Below are 22,206 nucleotides of genomic sequence, written 5' to 3'. Positions count from 1 at the left end.
CTACTATCAAATCCCCCCTCACTCTTCTGCGGACTAAATAACCCCAGTTCCCTCAGCCTCTCCTTGTAGGTCATGTGCTCCTGCTCCCTAATCATTTTCGTTGCCCTCTGCTGGACTCTTTCCAATTTGTCCACATCCCTTCTGTAGTGGGGGGACCAAAACTGGACACAGTACTCCAGGTGTGGCCTTACCAGTGCTGAATAGAGGGGAATAATCACTTCCCTTGATCTGCTGGCAATGGTCCTATTAATACAGCCCAATATGCCATTGGCCTTCTTGGCAACAAGGGCACACTGCTGAGTCGTATCCACCTTCTCATCCACTGTAATCCCCCAGGTCCTTTTCTGCAGAACTGCTTAGCCAGTCGGTCCCCATCCTGTAGCAGTGCATGGGATTCTTCCTTCCTAAGTGCAGGACTCTGCACTTGTCCTTGTTGAACCTTGTCAGATTTCTTTTGGCCCAATCCTCCAGTTTGTCTATTTCTCTCTGGACCTATCCCTACCCTCCAGCATATCTACCTCTCCCCCCAGTTTAGTGTCATCTGTGAACTTGCTGAGGGTGCAATTCATCCCATCATCCAGATGGTTAATAAAGATGTTGAACAAAATCGGCCCCAGGACCGACCACTGGGGCACTGTGCTTGATACCAGCTGCCAACTAGACATCGAGCTGTTGATCACTACCTGTTGAGCCCGACAATCTAAGTAGCTTTCTGTCCACCTTATAGTCCATTCATCCAATCCATACTACTTTAACTTGCTGGCATGAATACTGTGGGAGACTGTATCAAAAGCTTTGCTAAAGTCAAGATATATCACATCCACCACTTTCCCCATATCCACAGAGCCAGTTATCTCCTCATAGAAGGCAATCAGAAACATTAGTTTCTCTGTAACTGATTTGTTTTTTGCAAAACTGCTGGTAGGATAGTGCGGGCGAGCTTATTCACTCCTGCCTCTGTAAACATAACAGGCCCTGCTCTCCCCGGGGCTGTGGGGGGGAACCAATAATGGGGGCTCATTAGTGTCCCACTGGTAGCTGGAGTGACCTGTCTCTACAGGTTAGCCCCCTGAATTTTTTTTAAGTGAATTTACTACCATGGAAGAAGCCGGATTGAAAATGTCTTTGAGACTAAAGTCCTCTGTCTATCCCCAGGACAATAAAAGGGCAATCTTTCCCACATGCTGCCTGTACCAATGTACCTCACCTCTGCCTCTGAGGTAGCGCTGGGTGTTTAATTTGTATGTCCGTTCAGCCCTAGCCTCTCTGAGACTGTCTACAAACCTGTTACGTAGCATCAAATGTGATAGTGACTTGATACAACACTGGGATGCTGAGAACTATACAGACCCCCAGCTCATTTTATATATTCCCCTAAACAGCCTTCAGATGGCTGTTACTTTTGGTTACTATGGTCAGAAATGGATTTGAACCAGCGACCTAGAGGAGCCTACATCTTGGATGGTGTAGAGTGGCTAAATTAAGACACTGTAAACTTCAGAGCTAGGAAGAACAAAGTGTTTTTGAGCACTTGTGGCAATGTTAGATATGTGGATTGGACAGTCATACTAAAATGAAGGGTTTATTATATTAAATATATTCTTCTCCTTGCCTGAACATGTGATAACTGAACCAGGTAATAAATTAACTTCTGGAATTGTGGGTGATAGCTGCTAATGGTTAACTGTACTGGTATGAATAAACTAATAGCCGTTTAATCTTTACATACCCCAAGCTATAGAGTTCTGATGTCCTTGCCTGTCCCATGGTGGAAAATTTGAGGGACATTTTTTTTGTGTACAAAAGGTCATGTCATTACTCTACTGTAGAACTCTAGGCATTGCAATGAATTTTAAGCATGTTATCAGAAGGCTATCAGTCTGTGTGTGTGTCTGTGTCTGTGTTTCTGCTGGTGGTGTTAATAAGAGAAAGGGAGAATGTGTGTTTAAAATTACGGTCCCAGTATAGGCAATACTTGCTTCTGAAAACGTGTGTTTTGTTCCCCAGAGTTATAAAAATAAAATCTGTTCAAGACAATTTAAGGAAGATCTTATAGGCTGGCTGAATCTATGAAAATTTACTTCAAGACAATTATTTCTTAGGCATCACAGAATAGTTCAACAGAACCATAGATGGTAGTGAAGTGATCTTTTCACTATAAATGATATTGAAGACTTCACAGAGAGCTCCGTGAAGTCTTCAGTATGGCTCTTCTGCTTTAATTATTTTTAAGCACAGAATTTAATAATTCACAGAAAATCTTAACTGTGCAATGGAGCAAGAGTAGTAGTGTCAGTTGTACGGGACCAGTCTGAAGCAGATCATGGAGTTGGAAGCAGAATTGTTCAACCTTAATCTAGGTCTTGAGGTTTTTTTTTTTATTTTTTTTTTTTTTTTTTTTTTTTTTTAAAAAAGGAAAGGCCACTCTTACTAAGCATTCCCTGGGGGGAGGGATAGCTCAGTGCTCTTATAATGCAGTCACTTCTGTTAACAATTTAATTCCCATCTTTAATTCCCAATTTAATTCCCATAGCCAAGTAGCTATGCCCTTTAGACTTTAAATGTTTTGGTTAAACTTTGCTGAACTTCAGAACTATTAACCTAACGGCATGGTAACACTATATTCCAAACTGAAATAACTTAAGTTATTATCAGGTGTTGTCTGTCTCATCCACTCTTTCTGTCTGGCTGTTCCAGGTTTTTACTGTGTTTAGTATGCCTTTCCTTCTGATGAAGGGTTGGAAGCTGTATGAAATGCTGCTCCCTGACTAGGATAGTCAGTTTTCTGACAATTTAAAATTATAGCACACCTTAATCCTTCGTGAAGTAGACCAAAGTAAGCATCTTTCACAATAGGCAGTTACTTATTCCTATTCTGATGGCATCTGGTTTGCATTAAGATTAAATTAAACCTGATGCAGGTAAATAAGGAATATTAATTATTAAAAATATCTTGTCTTCCAAAACCTTGTTTCTCAGGTTAGTTTGGTTGTTTCTCCTCTCATCTCAGAGCTGTTTATAACATTTCTGTTACTGTTTTGTCCACTGGTAGTTACTGCAGGTTGCCCTTCCTAGCAATAGGCACCATCTTGTGCCATGAATCAAATTAGGGCCCTGTGAGCTCAGTGCCATTTCCAATGTAGCACTGTAGCATTTGAAATGTCATGATTGATTTGGTTTTCAGGTTGCCTTTGTCATGTGTTCCTGTTTGTTTATGACCTTATACTATTCTGTAAGGCTGAAGGTGAAGCCTTTTCAACCACACCTCTTGAGCAGTGCAGGTATCTGCTTATACCTGTCCTTCTCAAAGGGTTGTTACCTGTAACAAAACATACTTTATTAATGTTATAAACCATTAGCTAATGAGTCCTGACCTCTGATTTATAACCAGCTACATACTGTGCTAGAATCTGTCAGCTAATCATACTCCTTGCATAATGCCCATTTTTGTAACAGTGAATTGTCTAGTGATCACGATTATTCAGAGTTCATATGAAAACATGAAAGAGGTGTTTGTGTTCAATTGATTACAAACATGAGTGGGTATAATTATGAAGAGTTTTTGGTGTCATGTATAATTTCCATTATTATTAGGAGCTGTTAAACCAGATTTGCTCCTTGAGCTCCTCCCCGGAAGAAGACTGAGAAATGTACCATGGCACAGGCATTTTTGCATAGTGACAGGGAAGAGATGATTAAATGCTTCACACCCAGCCAGCATGTTTGCAGTGAAACCTTTTTAGATCTAAGAATGAGAAGCAGGATTGTGGCACTGATTGCTACAGTGTAACTTGTCAGTGCCTCTTCCTTGCATCCAAACCTGCACATAGCTGCCGGTTGCCTGTTGTAACAGGGATGCTCAGAAGAGCTGGGAGTGAAACAATGCTCAATTAATCCAAGAAGCATAAGGGATCACTTATTAATAGGCACTAGAAAATGTTCCCTTTTAAAAGTGTCTGGGTCTGTTAAAACAGGCAGCACTGCTGCATTGTTCACGGTGGTAAAATTAACTTTGCTGCATTTTTCAGACCCTGTGCTTCCAGTCTGTGGATAATAGTTGTCATTTTACAGTAATGCCCTGCTGGTGTCAGCAAATAAATGAGGCTGAGATTTATAAGAACATGTCATACTCTTCCTGTATTAAGGGAAAGGAGGAGAAATTGAAGCACATGTTACGTGTTTGCAGCTGACAAATAGCTATAAAATTAGTAGGAGCCAACATAATGGTTTATCACACTGATTAATCAGCCCTATTATCATAACTAGGACAAGGCATGATGAATTTCTAGAGGACTACACATCTAGAGGACAGAGGTTGATACAAAAGATGGAGACACCAGTTAGGTCCAGAACCAGTGCCTTATGAGAAGCTCCACTCCACCACTTCCAGCTACTGGAGGGGATGAGGGAAGGTCCTTCCAAGGTGCTCTCCCCCCCCCCCCCCCCCCGACTCTTTTTTTTTTTTTAAATATACATTATTTTTCATTGCCCTTGGCTGATAGATGTACCACATTTTGAAGCCTCTTGCTTTCTCCTCTCTCCACAGATCCCAAGTTACTGGAAGAGATGAACTCTTTCCCCTTCCACCCACATTCCAAAGCCTCCTAAATACTGGGGAGGGGTCTCCTGTTCTATCCTTCCTCTAGCCTCTGTGGTGGTGATGGTGGGTTTTTTTTCTTGGTGGGGGGTGACAACAAGGGGGATGGTTGTCCCTCACAAATAGTATCACTGCTTGCAGCTGCAGCAGCCTATGTTTTAACTTGATATTATTGTCAGTTTCCTGGCTGTCTAGAACAACCATGGTGAAACTAGGATGAGTCTTGTTAATTTCACTTTGCTGCTTGTTTGGAAAGCAATGGGCAGGGAGAGAGGTACCAAATCTCTGCCTATAGTCTTGGGGAAACAGCCCTGTATGGGTTCACTTTTGGAAGGTTCTCGGCAATAAATGCAAGCTAAAAGCCTTGTGACCTGATTTTCAAAAGCACTGAGCACCTGCAGCTTTCACTGAACTCAGTGGGAGCTGTGGCTGCACAGCACCTGTGCAAATCAGACTGATGTGTGTGGGGTGTGGTGGTAGTGTGTATTTTTTTTTTTTTAAATGAGTGTTTGTGCTCAACAGAAATTGATGCTTCGCTTCCTTTGCCCACCAGGGTCTGCCACTGATTTAGATGCATCTCAGTGCTACAGACCTGATGCTTCAGTGTAGTATACCAGCCTCCTTAGCCTTATTTCAGTGCTTTATCCCCAGTCTGAGAACAATATACTGAGCACCTTGGTCGCCTTCTGTACTCTAAGCTGTATTATGAACCCGCTGTACTTACTGAAGCTTTTCAATTTCGTGATGTCTTTCTTTCCTGAGGTATCAGTATACTCTATTGGTCTTCTCAAGTTGAGCTCAGTATGCCAGACTCTCTTCATCCTAATTGGTAGGGTGACCATATTTTCCCAAAGGGAAAACAGGACACCCCGCAGGCCAGCCTGAGGCCCCTTCTCCCCCTGTGCCTGAAGCTGGCCCGAGACTCCCTGACGCCTGCCCGTGCGGGACCGGCCCAGCCTAAGCTGCTCTCTTGAGCCCTCCCTCCTGCAAGGGGCTGATGTTGTCACTCCCTTCCAACCTTCCCAACCCCACTCTCTAGCTGGTTTTAAAAACATTTCACTTATGCCATGAGGAAAGGCCAATTAGTTAGTTGACTACATGTGGAGTGTACTCTTCTAGATTTCATATGAGGGAGACTTGTTGGAGCAACATTGGAAACCTCTATCAATCACTCGGCGGTCAAAGTACATCATTTGGTTCCTTTGTGGAATGCCTTCAATGGTTAACTCAGGAGACCTTGATACAAGCTTGTTAGAATAAGAGCAGCAGCACAGAGGGTTTAAAAATATACCTGAGCAGTGGGTCCTAGACAAATTAGAGGATTGGGCCAAAAGAAACCTGATGAGGTTCAACAAGGACAAGTGCAGAGTCCTGCACTTAGGATGGAAGAATCCCATTCACTGTTACAGACTAGGGACCGAATGGCTAGGAAGCAGTTCTGCAGAAAAGGACCTAGGGGTCACAGTGGACGAGAAGCTGGATATGAGTCAACAGTGTGCTCTTGTTGCCAAGAAGGCTAACAGCATTTTGGGCTGTGTAAGTAGGGGCATTGCCAGCAGATTGAGGGATGTGATCATTCCCCTCTATTCAACATTGGTGGGGCCTCATCTGGAGTACTGTGTCCAGTTTTGTGCCCCACACTACAAGAAGGATGTGGAAAAATTGGAAAGTGTCCAGCGGAGGGCAACAAAAATGATTAGGGGTCTGGAGCACATGACTTATGAGGAGAGGCTGAGGGAACTGGGATTGTTTAGTCTGCAGAAAAGAAGAATGAGAGGAGATTTGATAGCTGCTTTCAACTACCTGAAAGGGGGTTCCAAAGAGGATGGATCTAGACTGTTCTCAGTGGTACCAGATGACAGAACAAGAAGTAATGGTCTCAAGTTGCAGTGGGGGAGGTTTAGGTTGGATATTAGGAAAAACTTTTTCACTGGGAGGGTGGTGAAGCATTGGAATGGGTTACCTAGGGAGGTGGTGGAATCTCCTTCCTTAGAGGTTTTTAAGATCAGGCTTGACAAAGTCCTGGCTGGGATGATTTAGTTAGGGATTGGTCCTGCTTTGAGCAGGGGGTTGGACTAGATGACCTCCTGAGGTCCCTTCCAACCCTGATATTTTATGATTCTATGAAGGGATAGCTGTTTGTGTCCCTGGAAAGTGCAGTACTCTACCAGCTTGAGATCAATCTTAAGAAAGGGTATGCGTGCATGAGGAAGTTACCTTCTGCATGCTACTAATGTTGGTGACGCACAAAGTAGACTCTGTGGACTGCTCTCAATCACTCTAGTCTTGCCCTCCCCTGGGAGGAATTCTTCTGTAAAATATTGTATTAATACATAAAATGTGATTTAGTTTAGTAACCTGAAGGCTGACACCAACCAATTAAATTAATTCATAGCTAAGGCTGCTATTATGTCTGTCACCATCCAACAAATCATCTCTGGGAAAGTTGACCAAGGTTTTTAAAATTTATAAAATCCATAGATGGAAGGAATGCTGGGTGGGTATAAACTAGCTGCACGTGACTTCCCTCTGTCTTGAAAAACTTAATTCAAATTGGCTTGCAAACACTATCCTATGTCACAGAAGTGTTGTGAGGATAAATATGCTAACTATTGAGGGGTACTCAGATATCATGGTAATGGGAGCCATCTAAGTACCTAAAATAGATAGTATGGTCTGCAGCCATACATGAATTTGGGCTGTGATCTTGTCAGATCTTGTAAGTAATGGGAGTCAGGCCTGGTTAGTATTTGGGTGTAAGCCATCTATGGAAAACCCATGGTGCTTTAGGTCCCCTCTGAGTCCATGTCCTACCAGGATGCTAAAACATTGTCCATATTCAAAGTTGCACCAGTTTAACTATAGGTATGATTTAAAAAAAAAAAAAAAACTGATTAAGTTAAACCAGTGCCATTGAGAGTTAAAACTCTTAAATCTCAGGATTTATCTATTTGTGAAAGATAATCTAGAATAAAATAGGGTGAGAATTTAAAGCAGATTAACTATTCTGTGGGTGGATACTGTTATTCTGGATTAAGACTGCCTGATTCCAAATTAGGCACTCCTATTCCAGAATAAGGGTGTCCACACATGGAGTTAATCAGGAATAGATATTCAGAATAACTCCTTGTGTGGACAATTTCTAAATCTGGTTTATTGACTTGGCTTAATTTGATTAATTATTAAATTAATCTTAATAGACTTTAAACTGACTTAAATTTAATCGTGGCTTTTACATCAATTTACTTAAATTGTTTTTTAAACATAAAATTAAACCTGTACAAAGGGCAGTTTGTTGCTGGAGATGTGGTCCTTTCAGCTCACCTGAAAAGCTCCCTTTTGGTGAAAGACTGCAAACAGTGGGTGCAAAGTCTGGAGTCTTGGGCCTGGGAGAGACCATGACAGAAGGCATTGGATGAGGCCAACGTGGACATGAATCTCTGCAATGGGTAGTTGAGCGGTTCCTAATGGAAACGAAGGGACACGAGACTAGACTTGGAGTGCTGAGTTGAAGATAATCTACTTTTCAGTCAGTACAATGTTGGTTTAGCATTAGGGCTGTCAAGCGAGTAAAAAACGTAATCACGATTAATCGCACTGTTAAACAATAATAGAATACTGTTTAAATGTTTTTGGATGTTTTCTACATTTGCAAATATATTGATTTCAATTACAACACAGAATACAACGTGTACAGTGCTCACTTTATATTTATTTTTGATTACAAGTACTTGCACCGTAAAAAACAAAGAAATAGTATCTTTTAGTTCACCTAATACAAGTACTGTAGTGTATCTCTTTATCGTGAAAGTTGAATTAATTATGTACACAAAAACCCTGCATTCAAAAATAAAATGTAAAATTTTAAAGCCTGAAAGTCCACTCAGTCCTACTTCTTGCCCAGCCAATCGCTCAGACAAACAAGTTTGTTTACATTAGCATGAGATAATGCTGCTGGCTTCTTGTTTACAGTGTCATCTGAAAGTGAGAACAGATGTTCTCATTGCAGTGTTGTAGCTGGTGTCACTAGATATGTGCCAGATACACTAAAGATTCATATGTCCCTTCGTGCTTCAGCCACCATTGGGGGACATGCATCCATGCTGATGATGGGTTCTGCTCGATAACAATCCAAAGCAGTACATACTGACGCATGTTCATTTTCATCATCTGAGTCAGATGCCACCAGCAGAAGATTGATTTCATTTTTTGGTGATTTGGGTTATGTAGTTTCTGCATTGGAGTGTTGCTCTTTTAAGACTTCTGAAAGCATGCTCCACACCTCGTCCCTCTCAGATTATGGAAGGCACTTCAGATTCTTAAATCTTGGGTCCAGAGCTATAGCTATCTTTAGAAATCTCACATTGATACCTTCTTTGCATTTTGTGAAATTTGTAGTGAAAGTGTTCTTAAAATGTGCTGGGTCATCATCCGAGACTGCTATAACATGAAATATATGGCAGAATGCGAGTAAAACAGAGCAGGGGACATATAATTCTCTCCCAAGGAGTTTAGTCACAAATTTAATTAACACTTTTTTTTTTTTTTTTAAACAAGTGTCTTCAGCATGGAAGCATGTCCTCTGGAATGGTGGCTGAAGCATGAAGGAGCATGCGAATGTTTAGCATATCTGGCATGTAAATACCTTGCAATGCCGGCTACAACAGTGCCATGCAAATGCCTATATTTACTTTCTGGTGACATTGTAAATAAGAAGAGGGAAGCATTCTATCCTGTAAATGTAAGCAACTTGTTTGTCTTAGCAATTGACTGAACAAGAAGCAGGACTGAGTGGACTTGTAGGCGCTGAAGTTTCACATTGTTATGTAACAAAAAAAAAATCTGTATTTGTAATTTGCACTTTCACAAGGGGATTGCACTGCAGTACTTGTATGAGGTGAATTGAAAATTATTATTTCTTTTATCATTTTTACAGAGCAAATATTTGTAATCAAAAATAATATACACTTTGATTTTACTTATAATACAGAATACAATATATATGAAAATGTAGAAAACACATCCAAAATATTTAATAAATTTTAATTGGTATTCTGTTGTTTTCACAGTGCGATTAAAACTGTGATTAATTTTTTTGAGTTAATTGCGATTAATTAACAGCCCTATTTAGCATAATTCAGTATTCCATAGGGGAACCAGTGGCTGCTGAAACTGACAGTCTGGGTAAGAAAATGTCTGAAACAAAGGAACTACAGGAACTCACTTAAAGTTGTCCAGGTTAATGTTGTTTCAATGTTAAGTTGCTGATCAATTAGGGAACATGCTCGTTTAAAGTTGTGAAATGCTCCCATCTAACGTTGTTTGGCAGCCGCCTGTTTTGTCTACTGCTTGCAGGAAGAGCAACCCGTTGCAGCTAGCTGGTGGGTGGTTAGAACCAGGGTGGACCATCAGCTCCCCCTATCAGCTCCCCTCTCCCCTAAGTTCCCTGTGCAGCAGCTGTCCCACTGCCATGTGCTGCTCCTGCCCTCTGCCTTGGAGTTGCTCCCAGAACTCCTGCTTGCTGTATGTGGGGAGGGCGGAAGAGGGGGGCTAATGTCAAGGTGTCCCCCCTGCTCCTGCACCCCACTTTCCCCATCTTCCATAGAGCGGGGAGGGGATGCAGGAGGGAGGGAGCTTCTAGGCAGTAGCTGCCGTTTCAGGTCTCAGCAAGCTGATTTAATTAACAAGGCAGTGTACTTAAGCCTGGGGTCAGCTACTTAAAGGGGAAATGCACATTTTTTTTCCTCTCATACACAGGATGTGTGTCTCTGTCTGCCCTCCCTCCTTTCCTGCTGCCTTGCAGAGTGTTGTGAGAGTTAACCCTTGAGGGCTCAGTCAATTGCTAGTTCATTTATCAGTAAGGCGTTCCCTGGGAAATATCCCACCCTCTGACTCCTCCACCTCAACTAAGCTTCACAATCATCATCACTGTGTACCAGTATTAAATTGTTTGTTTAAAACTTATACTGCATGTGTGTGTATGTATAGTATATAAAATATAGTCTTTTGTCTGGTGAAAAAAATTTCCCTGGAACCTAACCCCCTCATTTACATTAATTCTTATGGGGAAATGGGATTCGCTTAACGTCGTTTCACTTAAAGTCGCATTTTTTCAGGAACATAACTACAATATTAAGTGAGCAGTTCCTGTATAGACTGTGGTGCTGTCCATGTGTATTGATGCTGCTTGTTCACTTCCAGATGAAACTTTGACTTTCCTGAAGGGTGTTCCTGTGGATTTTGCGAATGAACATCCCTGATACCCTCAGCCTTCCTGAGATGGCAAGTCCGGCAGTCAGCCCAGACTCTTCCTCCCACGAGGCTCTTTCTTCTGTCAACTCTGCGCCTGCATGCTCCCCCACCTCAGATTCAGAGAACCTAAGCCCAGATGAGCTGGAGCTGTTGGCAAAGTTGGAGGAGCAGAACAGGTGAGGGAAGCTTAAAGTTCTAGTGTATCCTTGTTGCTGAGGAGGCCAAGGCCAATAAGTGGTAATTTATAATTCAAGGAGTCTGTATGTGCTGTAGTGTGCAATGTGTCATCACCTGTATCTGAACCGTAGTGTGAAACAACCAAAGAATAATACTGCTAAACTGCTCCAGCAATGTGTCTCAGCCCTGACCTGGAGGGATTGCCTCTTCAGGTGAAAGGGCAGCTTGGCCTGTAAGGCCCATACCATCCTTAGCCTCACTCCTGACTATCAGCAAGACATCAATTGTGACTGACAGTCTTGTGCTAGTGGCAAGCGTATGCAAGCTTCCTTCCCCTCACCAACAGATCACTTCAGAGATCCCCCTGCAGTCAGAAGATAAATTGTAGTGACCAAGAGTTTTTACTAAACTGGGTCACTTTTGCTTCAGTGATCTAGAAATGAAAGGCGCCATATATTTCGGCCAATCACTTGAGTTACTCTGTCCAACTGATCTCATTCTTTCTGATGTTTCATCTATCTTGAGGTGCCTACCACTTGCTCCATGGTAGGTGTAGTTCCATTTGGGTAGCTGTTTACAGAAAACCTCCACCTCACACAGTGCATAGTGTCCACAGTAACAGACCAATTATCTGGTCTGCAAAACTGGGGGCTGAACATCTTTTCCCACTGTGCCTCTTAATCTGTAGCGTGAGGCAAGTCATTTCACCATTCTGTGCCTTGTTTTACCCATCTTGAAAATGGGGGATGATAATACTTACCTTCCCCAAAGAGGGATTGTGAGGCTTAATTAGTTTGAGCCAAATTCTGCTCTTGGAGACATGCACCTGAGTCCCCTTAAAGTTGACAGACGTTACCTCTGCACATCCAAGGAATAAAATTGGTCTGTAGCATTTTTCCTGGGACAAAAGCTCTCTGGAAGGATAAAGGCAATGGCATCCCATTTCCTGATTAATATCTGCCTCATCTTCAGTTTCTGATGGGAATGATTCCGTTGTTGTTTCTATGTTTTTATAATACAAGTGAATGTGTTGTCTTTAACATCTGACCCAAACACGAGAGGTCTGGACGCTGAAAGTGTAAAGAGCCTTGCGCAGCTCAAGTTTGCAAAACAAAGGGGTAAGGGAAGGCATCAACTTCCCTGTGAGATGTGGGTGTTTCCACAGCTTGTTCTTTTTTAGAATGGGGAGACTTTAGTGTTTACACTCATGGTAATTTAACTCATGGCAGCTGGAACTTCTTTTGTCAACTGTCCGTACAAACAGTTGTTGATGATGATTCTCTGGGAAACAAAGCAAATAGCTGCATTTTAACAAAGCACAAGAATGTTGCTGAAACGTTGTAATCTGCAGCCTGTTGGAGATAGGGATGTAAATATTGTTTTTAAAAGTTAACCGTGTACGTGTAAACGATTAAAATTGTATCTAGGACTGTCAAGCGATTAAAAAAATTAATCGTGATTAATCATGCGATTAAACAGTAGACTGCCATTTATTTTAAATATTTTTGGATGTTTACTACATTTTCAAATATATTAATTTTAATTACAACACAGAATACAAAGTATACAGTGCTCACTTTATATTTATTTTTGATTACAAATATTTGCACTGTAAAAAAATTAAATTGTATATTTCAATTCACCTCATGTAGGTACTGTAGTGCAATCTTTTATCATGAAAGTTGAACTTACAAATGTAGAATTCAGTACACAAAAACCCTGCATTCAAAAATAAAACGTAAAATTTTAGAGCCTGAAAGTCAACTCAAACAAAAACAACGAGGAGTCTGGTGGCACCTTAAAGACTAACAGATTTATTTGGACATAAGCTTTTGTGGGTAAAAACCTCACTTCTTCAGATACATAGAGTGAAAGTTACAAATGCAGGCATTTTTATATATATGTATGTGTGTGTGTGTGTGTACACATACATATAATGCCTGCATCTGTAACTTTCACTCTATGTATCTGAAGAAGTGAGGTTTTTACCCACAAAAGCTTATGTCCAAATAAATCTGTTAGTCTTTAAGGTGCCACCAGACTCCTTGTTGTTTTTGTAGATACAGACTAACATGGCTACCCCCTGATTCTTGACACAAAGTCAACTCAGTCCTTCTTCTTGTTCAGCCAATTGCTCAGACAAACAAATTTGTTTACATTTGCAGGAGAGAATGCTGCCGGCTTCTTGTTTACAATTCACCTGAAAGTGAGAACAGGTGTTCTCATTGCACTGTTGTAGCCGGTGTCGCTAGATATATATGCCAGATACACTAAAGATACACTATGTCCCTTCATGCTTCAACCACTATTCCAGGGGACATGCGTCCGTGCTAATGATGGGTTCTGCTCGATAACAAGCAGTACAGACTGACGCATGTTCATTTTCATCATCTGAGTATAACGCCACCAGCAGAAGATTGATTTTCTTTTTTGGTGGTTTTGGGTTCTGTAGTTTCTGCATCAGAGTGGTGTTCTTGTAAGTCTTCTGAAAGCATGCTCCACACCTCGTCCCTCTCAGATTTTGGACAGCACTTCAGATTCTTAAACCTTGGTTCGAGTGCTGTAGCTATTTTTAGAAATCTCACATCGGTACCTTCTTTGTGTTTGTCAAATCTGCTGTGAAAGTGTTCTTAAAACGAACATGTGCTGGGTCATCATCCGAGACTGCTATAACATGAAATATATGCAGAATGTGGATAAAACAGAGCAGGAGACATACAATTCTTGCCCAAGGAGTACAGTCACAAATTTAAATGATACATAATTTTTTTTTAATGAGCATCATCAGCATTGAAGCATGTCCTCTGGAATGGTGGCCAAAGATAGAAGGGGCATACGAATGTTTAGCATGTCTAGATTGTAAATGCCTTGCAACGCCGGCTATAGAAGTGCCATGCGAACGTCTATTCTCGCTTTCAGGTGACATTGTAAATAAGAAGCAGGCAGTATCTCCTGTCAATGTAAACAAACTTGTTTGTCTAGGAGATTGGCAGAATAAGAAGCACTACTGAGTGGACTTGTAGGCTCTAAAGTTTTACACTGGTTTGGTTTTGAGTGCAGTTATGTAACCAACAAAAATCTGCATTTGTAAGTTACACTTTCAGGATAAAGAGATTGCACTTCAGTACTTGTATGAGGTGAATTGAAAAATACGGTTTGTTTTTGTTTATCATTTTTACAGTGCATATATTTGTAATAAAAAGTAATATAAAGTGAGCACTCTGTACTTTTGTATTCTGTGTTGTAATTGAAATCAATATTGAAAATGTAGAAAAACATCCAAACATATTTAATACATTTCAATTAGTATTCTATTGTTATAAGTGTGATTAATCATGATTATTTTTTGAGTTAATTGTGTGAGTTAACTGCGATTGACACCCCTAATTATATCGTTTAACTGGTTAACCACTGGGGCTGGTGCGGTTGGGGTTGGGCCAGCTGGAGCAGCCCCAGGGCTGAGGTTGCTCCGGCTGGCGCAGTTGGGGTTAATGGTTAGAGCAGTTAACCTGTAAGACTAATTCTTACCGGTTAACTGTTTACTATTTTACTTCCCTAGTAGAAGATGGATGGAGTTAGGATCAGGAGTTCCCAAACTTTTTACTAAGATGACCCACTAACTGCATCTTGCCTTTTTTTCTGTGACCCACACAGGATCCAAATTCATGTGGGGCCCAAAATCATATGCCAGCATTCTTCTACTCCTCTGCCAGCTTCTCCTCCTCCTTGCCCCACTGAGGAGGCACTTCAGCAACACACTCCATCCTGGCACTGCAACCCTAATCCCAGTCAGGTGCAGAGGGGAGGCCCCAAAGGCAGGGTTGGTTTGGAGTGGAAGGCCACCCACACTCACCCCGCAGCCAGGCCAAACCTGAGTGCCACTGCAACCCCATGCAACAGCTCACAACTCCCGGAGCAGGGAGCCAGGTTCACCCCCATGGGACAGGAGCTGCTCTGGTGTGAGCACAGGGTGGGCTCATTCTCTTATTCTCCTTCCCACCCACCTGGGGCCTTCTCGTGACCCATTAATGGGTTGTGACCCACCATATGGGTTAGAGGATCTGTTGAAGAGGACTTTATTAAAGTTATTTCCTTAAAGTATCTGCCAAGGACCATTTGAAATAACACCATGTGCTGCATCTTACCCTAGTAAAAGATGGTCCAGATAATCCTTTCTTCAAAAAAAAAAAAAAAAAAAAAAAAAATCCCATCTCCTGTGCTTAAATGCAATTTTCAAAGTTTAAAAATAATTAGTTTAAAACTTTGATCTCCACTGTTAAACTTGTAGTGGAGATGAGTTAAGCAAGTAATTGATTATCTTCTACTCTGCGTTGGCAAGAAGCATATCCTGCTAACAGGAGATTTTGACCAAGTGCCCAGCACTACACCCCACGAGAGCAAATGTGAATCCCTGTATGTGCACTCAGTATCAACACAGCACAATGGCCATGTTGCCAACCTGAGTTCCATCCCCAGGCCTCTTCTCATTCTCCAGGTGAGATTTTTTTTCTGAGTGTAAAAAGAATGGTTTTGTTAGTGAGGTCTGTTCTGGTAAAACCATTCTGAGGGCACCAAAGTTGCTTTGAGGAAGTTCTATGACCAGTGTTATACAGGAGGTCAGACTAGATGATCACAAAGGTGCCTTTTGGCCTTGGAATCTGTGTCTGTTGGCTTTGCATAGTTCCAGCCCTGACCCTATAAATGCCATTTTCCTTCCTTTCATCATAAGTCGGAGGCTAATCTTCCCCCTGTAGCAGGAGGGGACTTCAGCAAACAATTCAGTCTATGATTCTCATATTGAGTCTATATGTCTCAAAGAATCCAGGCCACAAAAGCAAATGCTTCTCCTAGATCTCTGATTGCACTATGGCAAGGATGCTGCTGGAGGAGGTTCCTATCAACAGGGTGACATCTGGGGGATGCAGTTTGTGGTGGGGAGAGGGAGGAATTACACAGTGTGAGGAAGAGGATGGGGGACACTGACCTTGCCAGGTACTGATCATCCTGTTTCCTCAGACTTTCCTCTCCCTGTTCCTCAGCAGCCAATCTATCAGTCCCTAATTTGATGACACTGAATCAAAAAATGGCAGACAACCTTGCCAACTGAACTTGAAAGCAGAAAGGTGCAGCTGTTGGTAGGATGAACTGATATTTAGAAAGGCACCAGATTCAATACCCTTTCCGATCTTTTAGAATGTCCCCTGAAACTATACTGTGTCCCCTGTGCACTGAAACTGCCTCCATTCTGCTTCTCTCTGTGTCCCACTCAGCCCCATAATATGCCACGTTCTTTTCATCAAGAAGGTGACTTCTCTTAAAGTGACAAGAATTTTTAGAAAGGGAGACTCCTTTTCTGTTCAGGTCCATTGCTGAATTTAATAATATATTAAGAGTAACTATTAGTCTCAAATCAGGAAGTCACTCTACACGTGTTGTACTTAAAGTACTGCACAGGATCTTTTCAGGGGGAATAAGACAAAACGCCACATTTATTAGTAATACATGTATTCATTAACTCTGTATTATATGCATATAATATATTACACTTACACTCACACACACACACACAAACACACTCCGTCTTGTTGTTACCAATTAGTTGCTCCCCTTAACTTCACTGGCCAGGTGAGTTAGATGGGGGAGGGGGTGGAGCCGGGCTTCTGCCGATCCGGATCGATGCTCCCATGTTGACAAGACGAGACCCGGGGTCCTCTGCAAGACACCTCACTTTTATAGCAGCTTTCCTCTTATGCAAATCTATACCAGATTCAAACTCTGTGTCTGTGTCCATTGGTCCTTTGTGCTGCTTTCTTTTGAGTGTTGTCCCAATGCTGCAAAGAGAGTGTTTCCAAAAGAAGGTGCTTGCTTCTAACCCCGGAGGCCGTCGATATGTCTGCTTGTCTTTAATGAGCCCACTTGACACGTTTTATTGTCCTTGGGTCTGGCTCCCAGCCCCTCTCCAACAGTTGAGGCTGTCTGGAGGTGCTGCCTTCCATGCCTTGCTCATCCACACCTCATTCATTCAACAGGGCAATTGATTAAGAGTGGGGGGGTGGGGAGAGCTCTTGTTCTACTGCTAGCAAAAAGAAATTTTTCTTCTATCTTATTCTGTCCTTAGGGGCTATAATATTCTACCAAGGGCAATGCAAAGTTTCTAAATGAGGCTTTGATACAAAGTCCCATGAAAACAGAGGTCACACGTGGGTAGACCCACCACAAGGTTATATGAAGAGGCACAATGTAAAGTCATATGAAAGTTATTAGAGATTGATCTACATTGTTAATGAATACATGTATTACTAATAAATGTGGCGTTTTGTCTTTTTCCCCCTGAAAAGATCCTGTGCAGTACTTTAAGTACAACACACGGCCCTAGCTTGTGCTGCAGATAACAAAAGCCACTTTCATTACCCATTTCTGCCCCAATAGGCATCGGACTCTGTAGCTCAGTTGTAGATTTCCTTCCCTCTCTGATTGCTCTGAGGGGGCGTACCTGGGTGTCCCTGAGCACATCCGATTTCTTAGTTGCTGAATGTTTAAAAGGAAACATGACCAGCTCTAAGCTCTATTGTCTGAGTGACTGGAGGGAAAATGCAGAATCCTGTTAAAAAATGATTGTCTTCAGATGAAATGGAAAGCAGAGGTCCTGTCTGCTTGTGGTGGCTGCAGATCAATGGTACTTCTAGCAAGAGTCGGGGGGTGATACCTCTGTTGTCCTGGCCAGATTACAAATTGGGTTACTGTATCTTGCATGCTTAAAACTCCCTGTGCAGTTTAATTTGTAGCTCATCTTCATTTCCTGTCCTAAACGGTAGCACAGTGTTGCTGTGTGCTGTTAAATACCTGCTGTGTCCCATCCCAGGGGTGGTAGCATTTCACTGAAAGGAGAAGAGCTCTCTTCTTGCTTTGCCTTTCAGTTTCCTTGTAAGAAAGACAAGGTGGGTGAGGTAATAAGACCAACTTGTGTTGGGGTGAGAGAAAAGCTTTCGAGCTTACATGGAGTACTTAAGATCTGGGAAATGTACTCAGTGTCACAGCTAAATACAAGGTGGAACAGATTGTTTCGCATAAGCAGTTAACACATTTCAAGGGACCATTCAAGATGAAGTGGCCTGTTAACACCTCTCCAGTCATCGGGGTGGGGGGGGGTAGGAGTTGTAATAAACCATAAATCCAGTGTCCGTTCAATCCATGATTTTTTTGTGTCTTGCAAAGTTACAAATTTGCTTACATTTCCCAGACCCGAAGAAGAGCTCTCTGTAAGCACAAAAGCTTCTCTCTCATCAATGCAAGTTGGTCTTATTACCTCACCCACCTTGTCTCTCTAATATCCTCGGACCAACGCAACTACAACAACACTGCATATAGTTTCTCTGTAAAACACTTCGGTATCCTGAAATGTAGGGCCAGTATTTCAACTGATTTAAATTGCCCTGTTTCTATTGACTTCAGTAGAGCTATGCCGATTTACACCACATAGCCTGCAATTATATTAAATGGCCACGTGGTGGCATCATAAGGGAATAATAATTTAATGCTACAGTAGGCCCAGCCAGGGTTGGGGCCCAATTGTGCTAAGTGCCATGAGGGTGACCAGATACTAAGTGGAAAATATCGGGACCGCCGCAGGGGGGGGACGCCTTTTTAATTGTTACACTCACCTGTCCAGGTCTTCGGCAGCAATTCAGCAGAGAGTCCTTCAGTCACTGACGGTCTGCAGCGGCATTTCGGCAGCGGGTAATAAACCTTGCCACCAAAGACAGAAGCACCTGCCGCTGAAATGCCGCCGAAGACCCGGCCGGGCGAGTGTGTAAAAAATAAATAAATAATAGCCCGAACCAAAATATTGGGACAAATGGCATCCCAACCGTACTTCAGTCGGGACGCAGGACAAACTCCTCAAAATTGGGACAGTCCTGGTTTTATCGGGACGTCTGGTCACCCTAAGTGCCATGGACACGGAGTGAAAGGACTCTGATTCTTGCTAATATCTCCTATATAAGGTCTCCAGACATCTTGAGTTATCATAACACCCTGTAATCCAGGGTCATCACTTTCTGAATCATTCACCTTTTAGTCTGATACCTTCTAGTTTGATCTCTGCCCAAAGGCAGGTTTTTAAAGTTTTGATCAGAATTCCTTCAGGCCAGGGCATGAGAGTTCAGCAGTGGAGCAAGAATACATAAAGCCACAGAGGAGTGTGGAAAGTATGTGCACTGATTAACTCCAGACTTCTGTTTTCCTAGGCAATTAAATGCAAAGGCCCCTAGCCTAAGGGTTGTCAGATCAAGGGCCCAGGAATAAGTGAACTTGGCTATGTTGTACATAGGCTGGTGTCAGTTATTCTTTCCCTTATGAAATGTAAACTTTAATGTGTTGTGTTCTAACAACATAACATTAAGGTTTACATTTAATCTATTTTTGAAAGTAGCAATGTGCTGAATAGCCCCTCCCCCCCAGCTAGATTAAAAGGGGTATCAAAACAGATTATTAAAGTGACTTGCAAAAGGTGACATGCTGGAGTTCACGTTGCCAGTTAATTCTGACTGTATTTAAAGGTTGGTATCTTCCTTTGAAACAGAAGACAAGAAGGGTTAAAGAGCTTAAATTGGAAATTGACAGATTCTAAGATCCTCCCACAGCAGTACAGAGGGTTTGCCCTGGCCTCTGGTTGCACTCCTTACTCCTGGGGGAATTCTGCGCCGCTGCACAATGCAGAATTTTGCAGAAATGAATGTTGTGCATGCAGAATTTCCTCCCCCTTCCCTCTCCCCCCCCCCCCCCCCCCAATGGGCTGCAGTGCTGCTAGCCGCCACTAGGGGCTGCTGGACCCAGCAGAGCTCAGCTCACAAATAGAAGACAAGGTGGGGGTGGGGGGAAGGGAACTGGAGGGTTCCCAGCAAGCCCTGAAGGAAGGAGGCAACGGTGCGCAGGAAACTGGGACCCAGCATCAGGCTGTTTACCCCTAGAGCGCAGGGATCCAAAGGGATAGAGAGTGTGAATGCCTGGGCTAGGGCAGGGCGCCCACAGCTGGCCACTAGGGGGGCAGGCAGTGTGTGTGTCTGGGCTGGGGGGCGCAGGTTGCAACTGGGCTCTGAAGGGGAGAGGGTGTAAGTGTCTGGGGTGTGGGGGTTGCCCTACAGCTGGCCTCCTGGGGGTATAGGGTGAGAGAGTCCGGGCGGAGGAGGGGGTTGTGGCTGGTCTCTGAGGGGGTGTGAGTGTCTAGGCTGGGATGGGACATGGCTGGCCTCTGGGGGGAGGAGAGGTGTCTGGCCCCCTGGCTGGGCTCTGTAGGGGTGGGGAATAGGAACTGTGTTGTTGTAGGAGTTTCTTTAACTCTCTACTCCTGGGGGAAAATTTGGTGTGTTGTTAGACATACTTGCTGAAATAATTGAATCTGGCTTGATTATGTAGTATTATTTTGCAAATAAATTTTGCAGATTTTTTTATTTTATTTTTTATTTTTTGCGCAGAATTCCCCCAGGAGTAACTCCTGGTGTAAATTCCCTCTCAAAAAAGCTCTATTGCAAGTCTAGTTAAACTTTGTTCTTAAAAGATCCCCTGACAAAAAAAGTCTGTGTTCTATGATGGAATCTTTGAGTCCGAATCACTTCCTGAAACACACAAACTTGAACTCTTATTTTTAAAAATAAAATGTAGTAACACATTAAATGCTCCCTCCTGTTTCTGCTTTTGCTGCAGGGGCTGGTGATTTTAATAGCTCTTCTTCCTGCAGAGGAGCTTTCTTTTTGGATGAGGAGTGTTAGCTCCCTGCATGTGATGTAGAGCACCGAGGGGACAGGCTTGCTCTGGTGGTCTTGCTGCGTGGCTTGGATGGTTGTTTGGTTGTTGCCCTTGTGGCTTTGCTTCGTGGAATCTGGGAAGGGGTGGCAGTAGCTCTGGTCTCACCATGGTAATGGCATCTCTTGCAGGCTGCTGGAAGCAGATTCCAAGTCCATGCGCTCCATGAATGGCTCCCGCAGGAACAGTGGCTCCTCCTTAGTCTCCAGCTCCTCAGCCTCCTCAAACCTAAGCCACCTCGAGGAGGACACCTGGATCCTATGGGGGAGGATTGTCAACGAATGGGACGAATGGCGGAAGAAGAAAGAGAAACTGCTGAAGGTGAGGAAAGAGGGCAGGTTAGCGAGAAATTGAGAGGCTGATAGCACAGACATCCCCACCCACACCCTATGCTCCTTCCCAGCAAAACCTGAGATCCTTTTCAGGGTCAAAGGTGGTTTGATTTCCTCTGTGGCAAGTCCTAGGACAGGGTTAGAGCCACAAACATTCTTTCCCTACTCACCCCCATATCTATCGATCGCAATCACTAGTGAGAAGGGATGGATCCTCTTCAGGGCTCTCTGCAGCATCCCAAACCCTTGCCAGCAAGTGCATCAGCACACGCTCATGCAGAGGATTGAACCCCACTCACCTCTTGTGGCACAAAGTGGGGCCATATAAAATACCAGGATTTTGAAACGTTCTCCCATGCTGCCTCATGATCTGCCATACCTTGCTTTTCGCCAGGAGCTCATACGGAAAGGAATCCCACACCACTTCCGAGCCATCGTATGGCAGCTGCTGTGCAGTGCCACAGATATGCCTGTCAAGAACCAGTATTCAGAGCTGCTGAAGATGTCTTCCCCCTGCGAGAAGCTGATCCGGAGGGATATAGCCCGCACATATCCTGAGCATGAGTTCTTCAAGGGACAGGACAGCCTAGGCCAAGAGGTCCTTTTCAACGTCATGAAGGTAAGAAGGAGCCACCTGTAATGGTCACATTTGGAGGGCAGTATCTAGCATATGAGCAGATTGTGTATGTGAGCCATGGCAGCATATGATGCAAGCACTGCACTCTCTAAGTGGGCTTGCAGTCAGAAAAGTGATTCAGTGGAAGATACATAAATTCCATTTCACTTTCTTGAATGCCAGGTCTGTGACAGAGTAAACTCTCATATGGGGTGGGGTTGACAACCCCAAGCCCTGTAAGAAGCAAGTCTTATTAGGAAGTAGTCTGAAGAGAGTTTGTGCCTACCTCAGGTTAGGTTATGATCCATCTCATTTCACTCACTGTTAGAACAGGGGAGGGACCCCGGGCTATTAGTAGTCTTTAGCAAAGCATGCTGGGAGTCAGAGGAGTCTGGGCCCTAAAAAATACAGGTACTTCCTAGTCAGGAGGA

The 22,206-nt window shown here is 43.1% G+C and overlaps 1 protein-coding gene across 4 annotated transcripts in view; it reads left to right on the top strand.

Annotated features, from left to right (window-relative positions):
- Positions 1–22,206, top strand: part of EVI5L (ecotropic viral integration site 5 like) — an 83,006-nt gene that overhangs the window by 5,589 nt on the left and 55,211 nt on the right. For all 4 annotated transcript variants that reach the window (XM_054012988.1, XM_054012990.1, XM_054012989.1 and 1 more), the window contains exons 2-4: positions 10,799–11,025; positions 20,959–21,148; positions 21,554–21,778. In XM_054012988.1, the coding sequence (XP_053868963.1) occupies positions 10,844–11,025; positions 20,959–21,148; positions 21,554–21,778 (597 nt within the window). In that variant the 5' untranslated portion in view covers positions 10,799–10,843. The remainder of the gene's footprint in view (positions 1–10,798; positions 11,026–20,958; positions 21,149–21,553; positions 21,779–22,206) is intronic.

Source organism: Malaclemys terrapin, chromosome 23 (genome assembly GCF_027887155.1).
Source record: "Malaclemys terrapin pileata isolate rMalTer1 chromosome 23, rMalTer1.hap1, whole genome shotgun sequence".
Taxonomy (NCBI): domain Eukaryota; kingdom Metazoa; phylum Chordata; order Testudines; family Emydidae; genus Malaclemys; species Malaclemys terrapin.
Note: the sequence above shows the minus strand (reverse complement) of the source record. Positions and strands in the feature narration are given on the sequence as shown.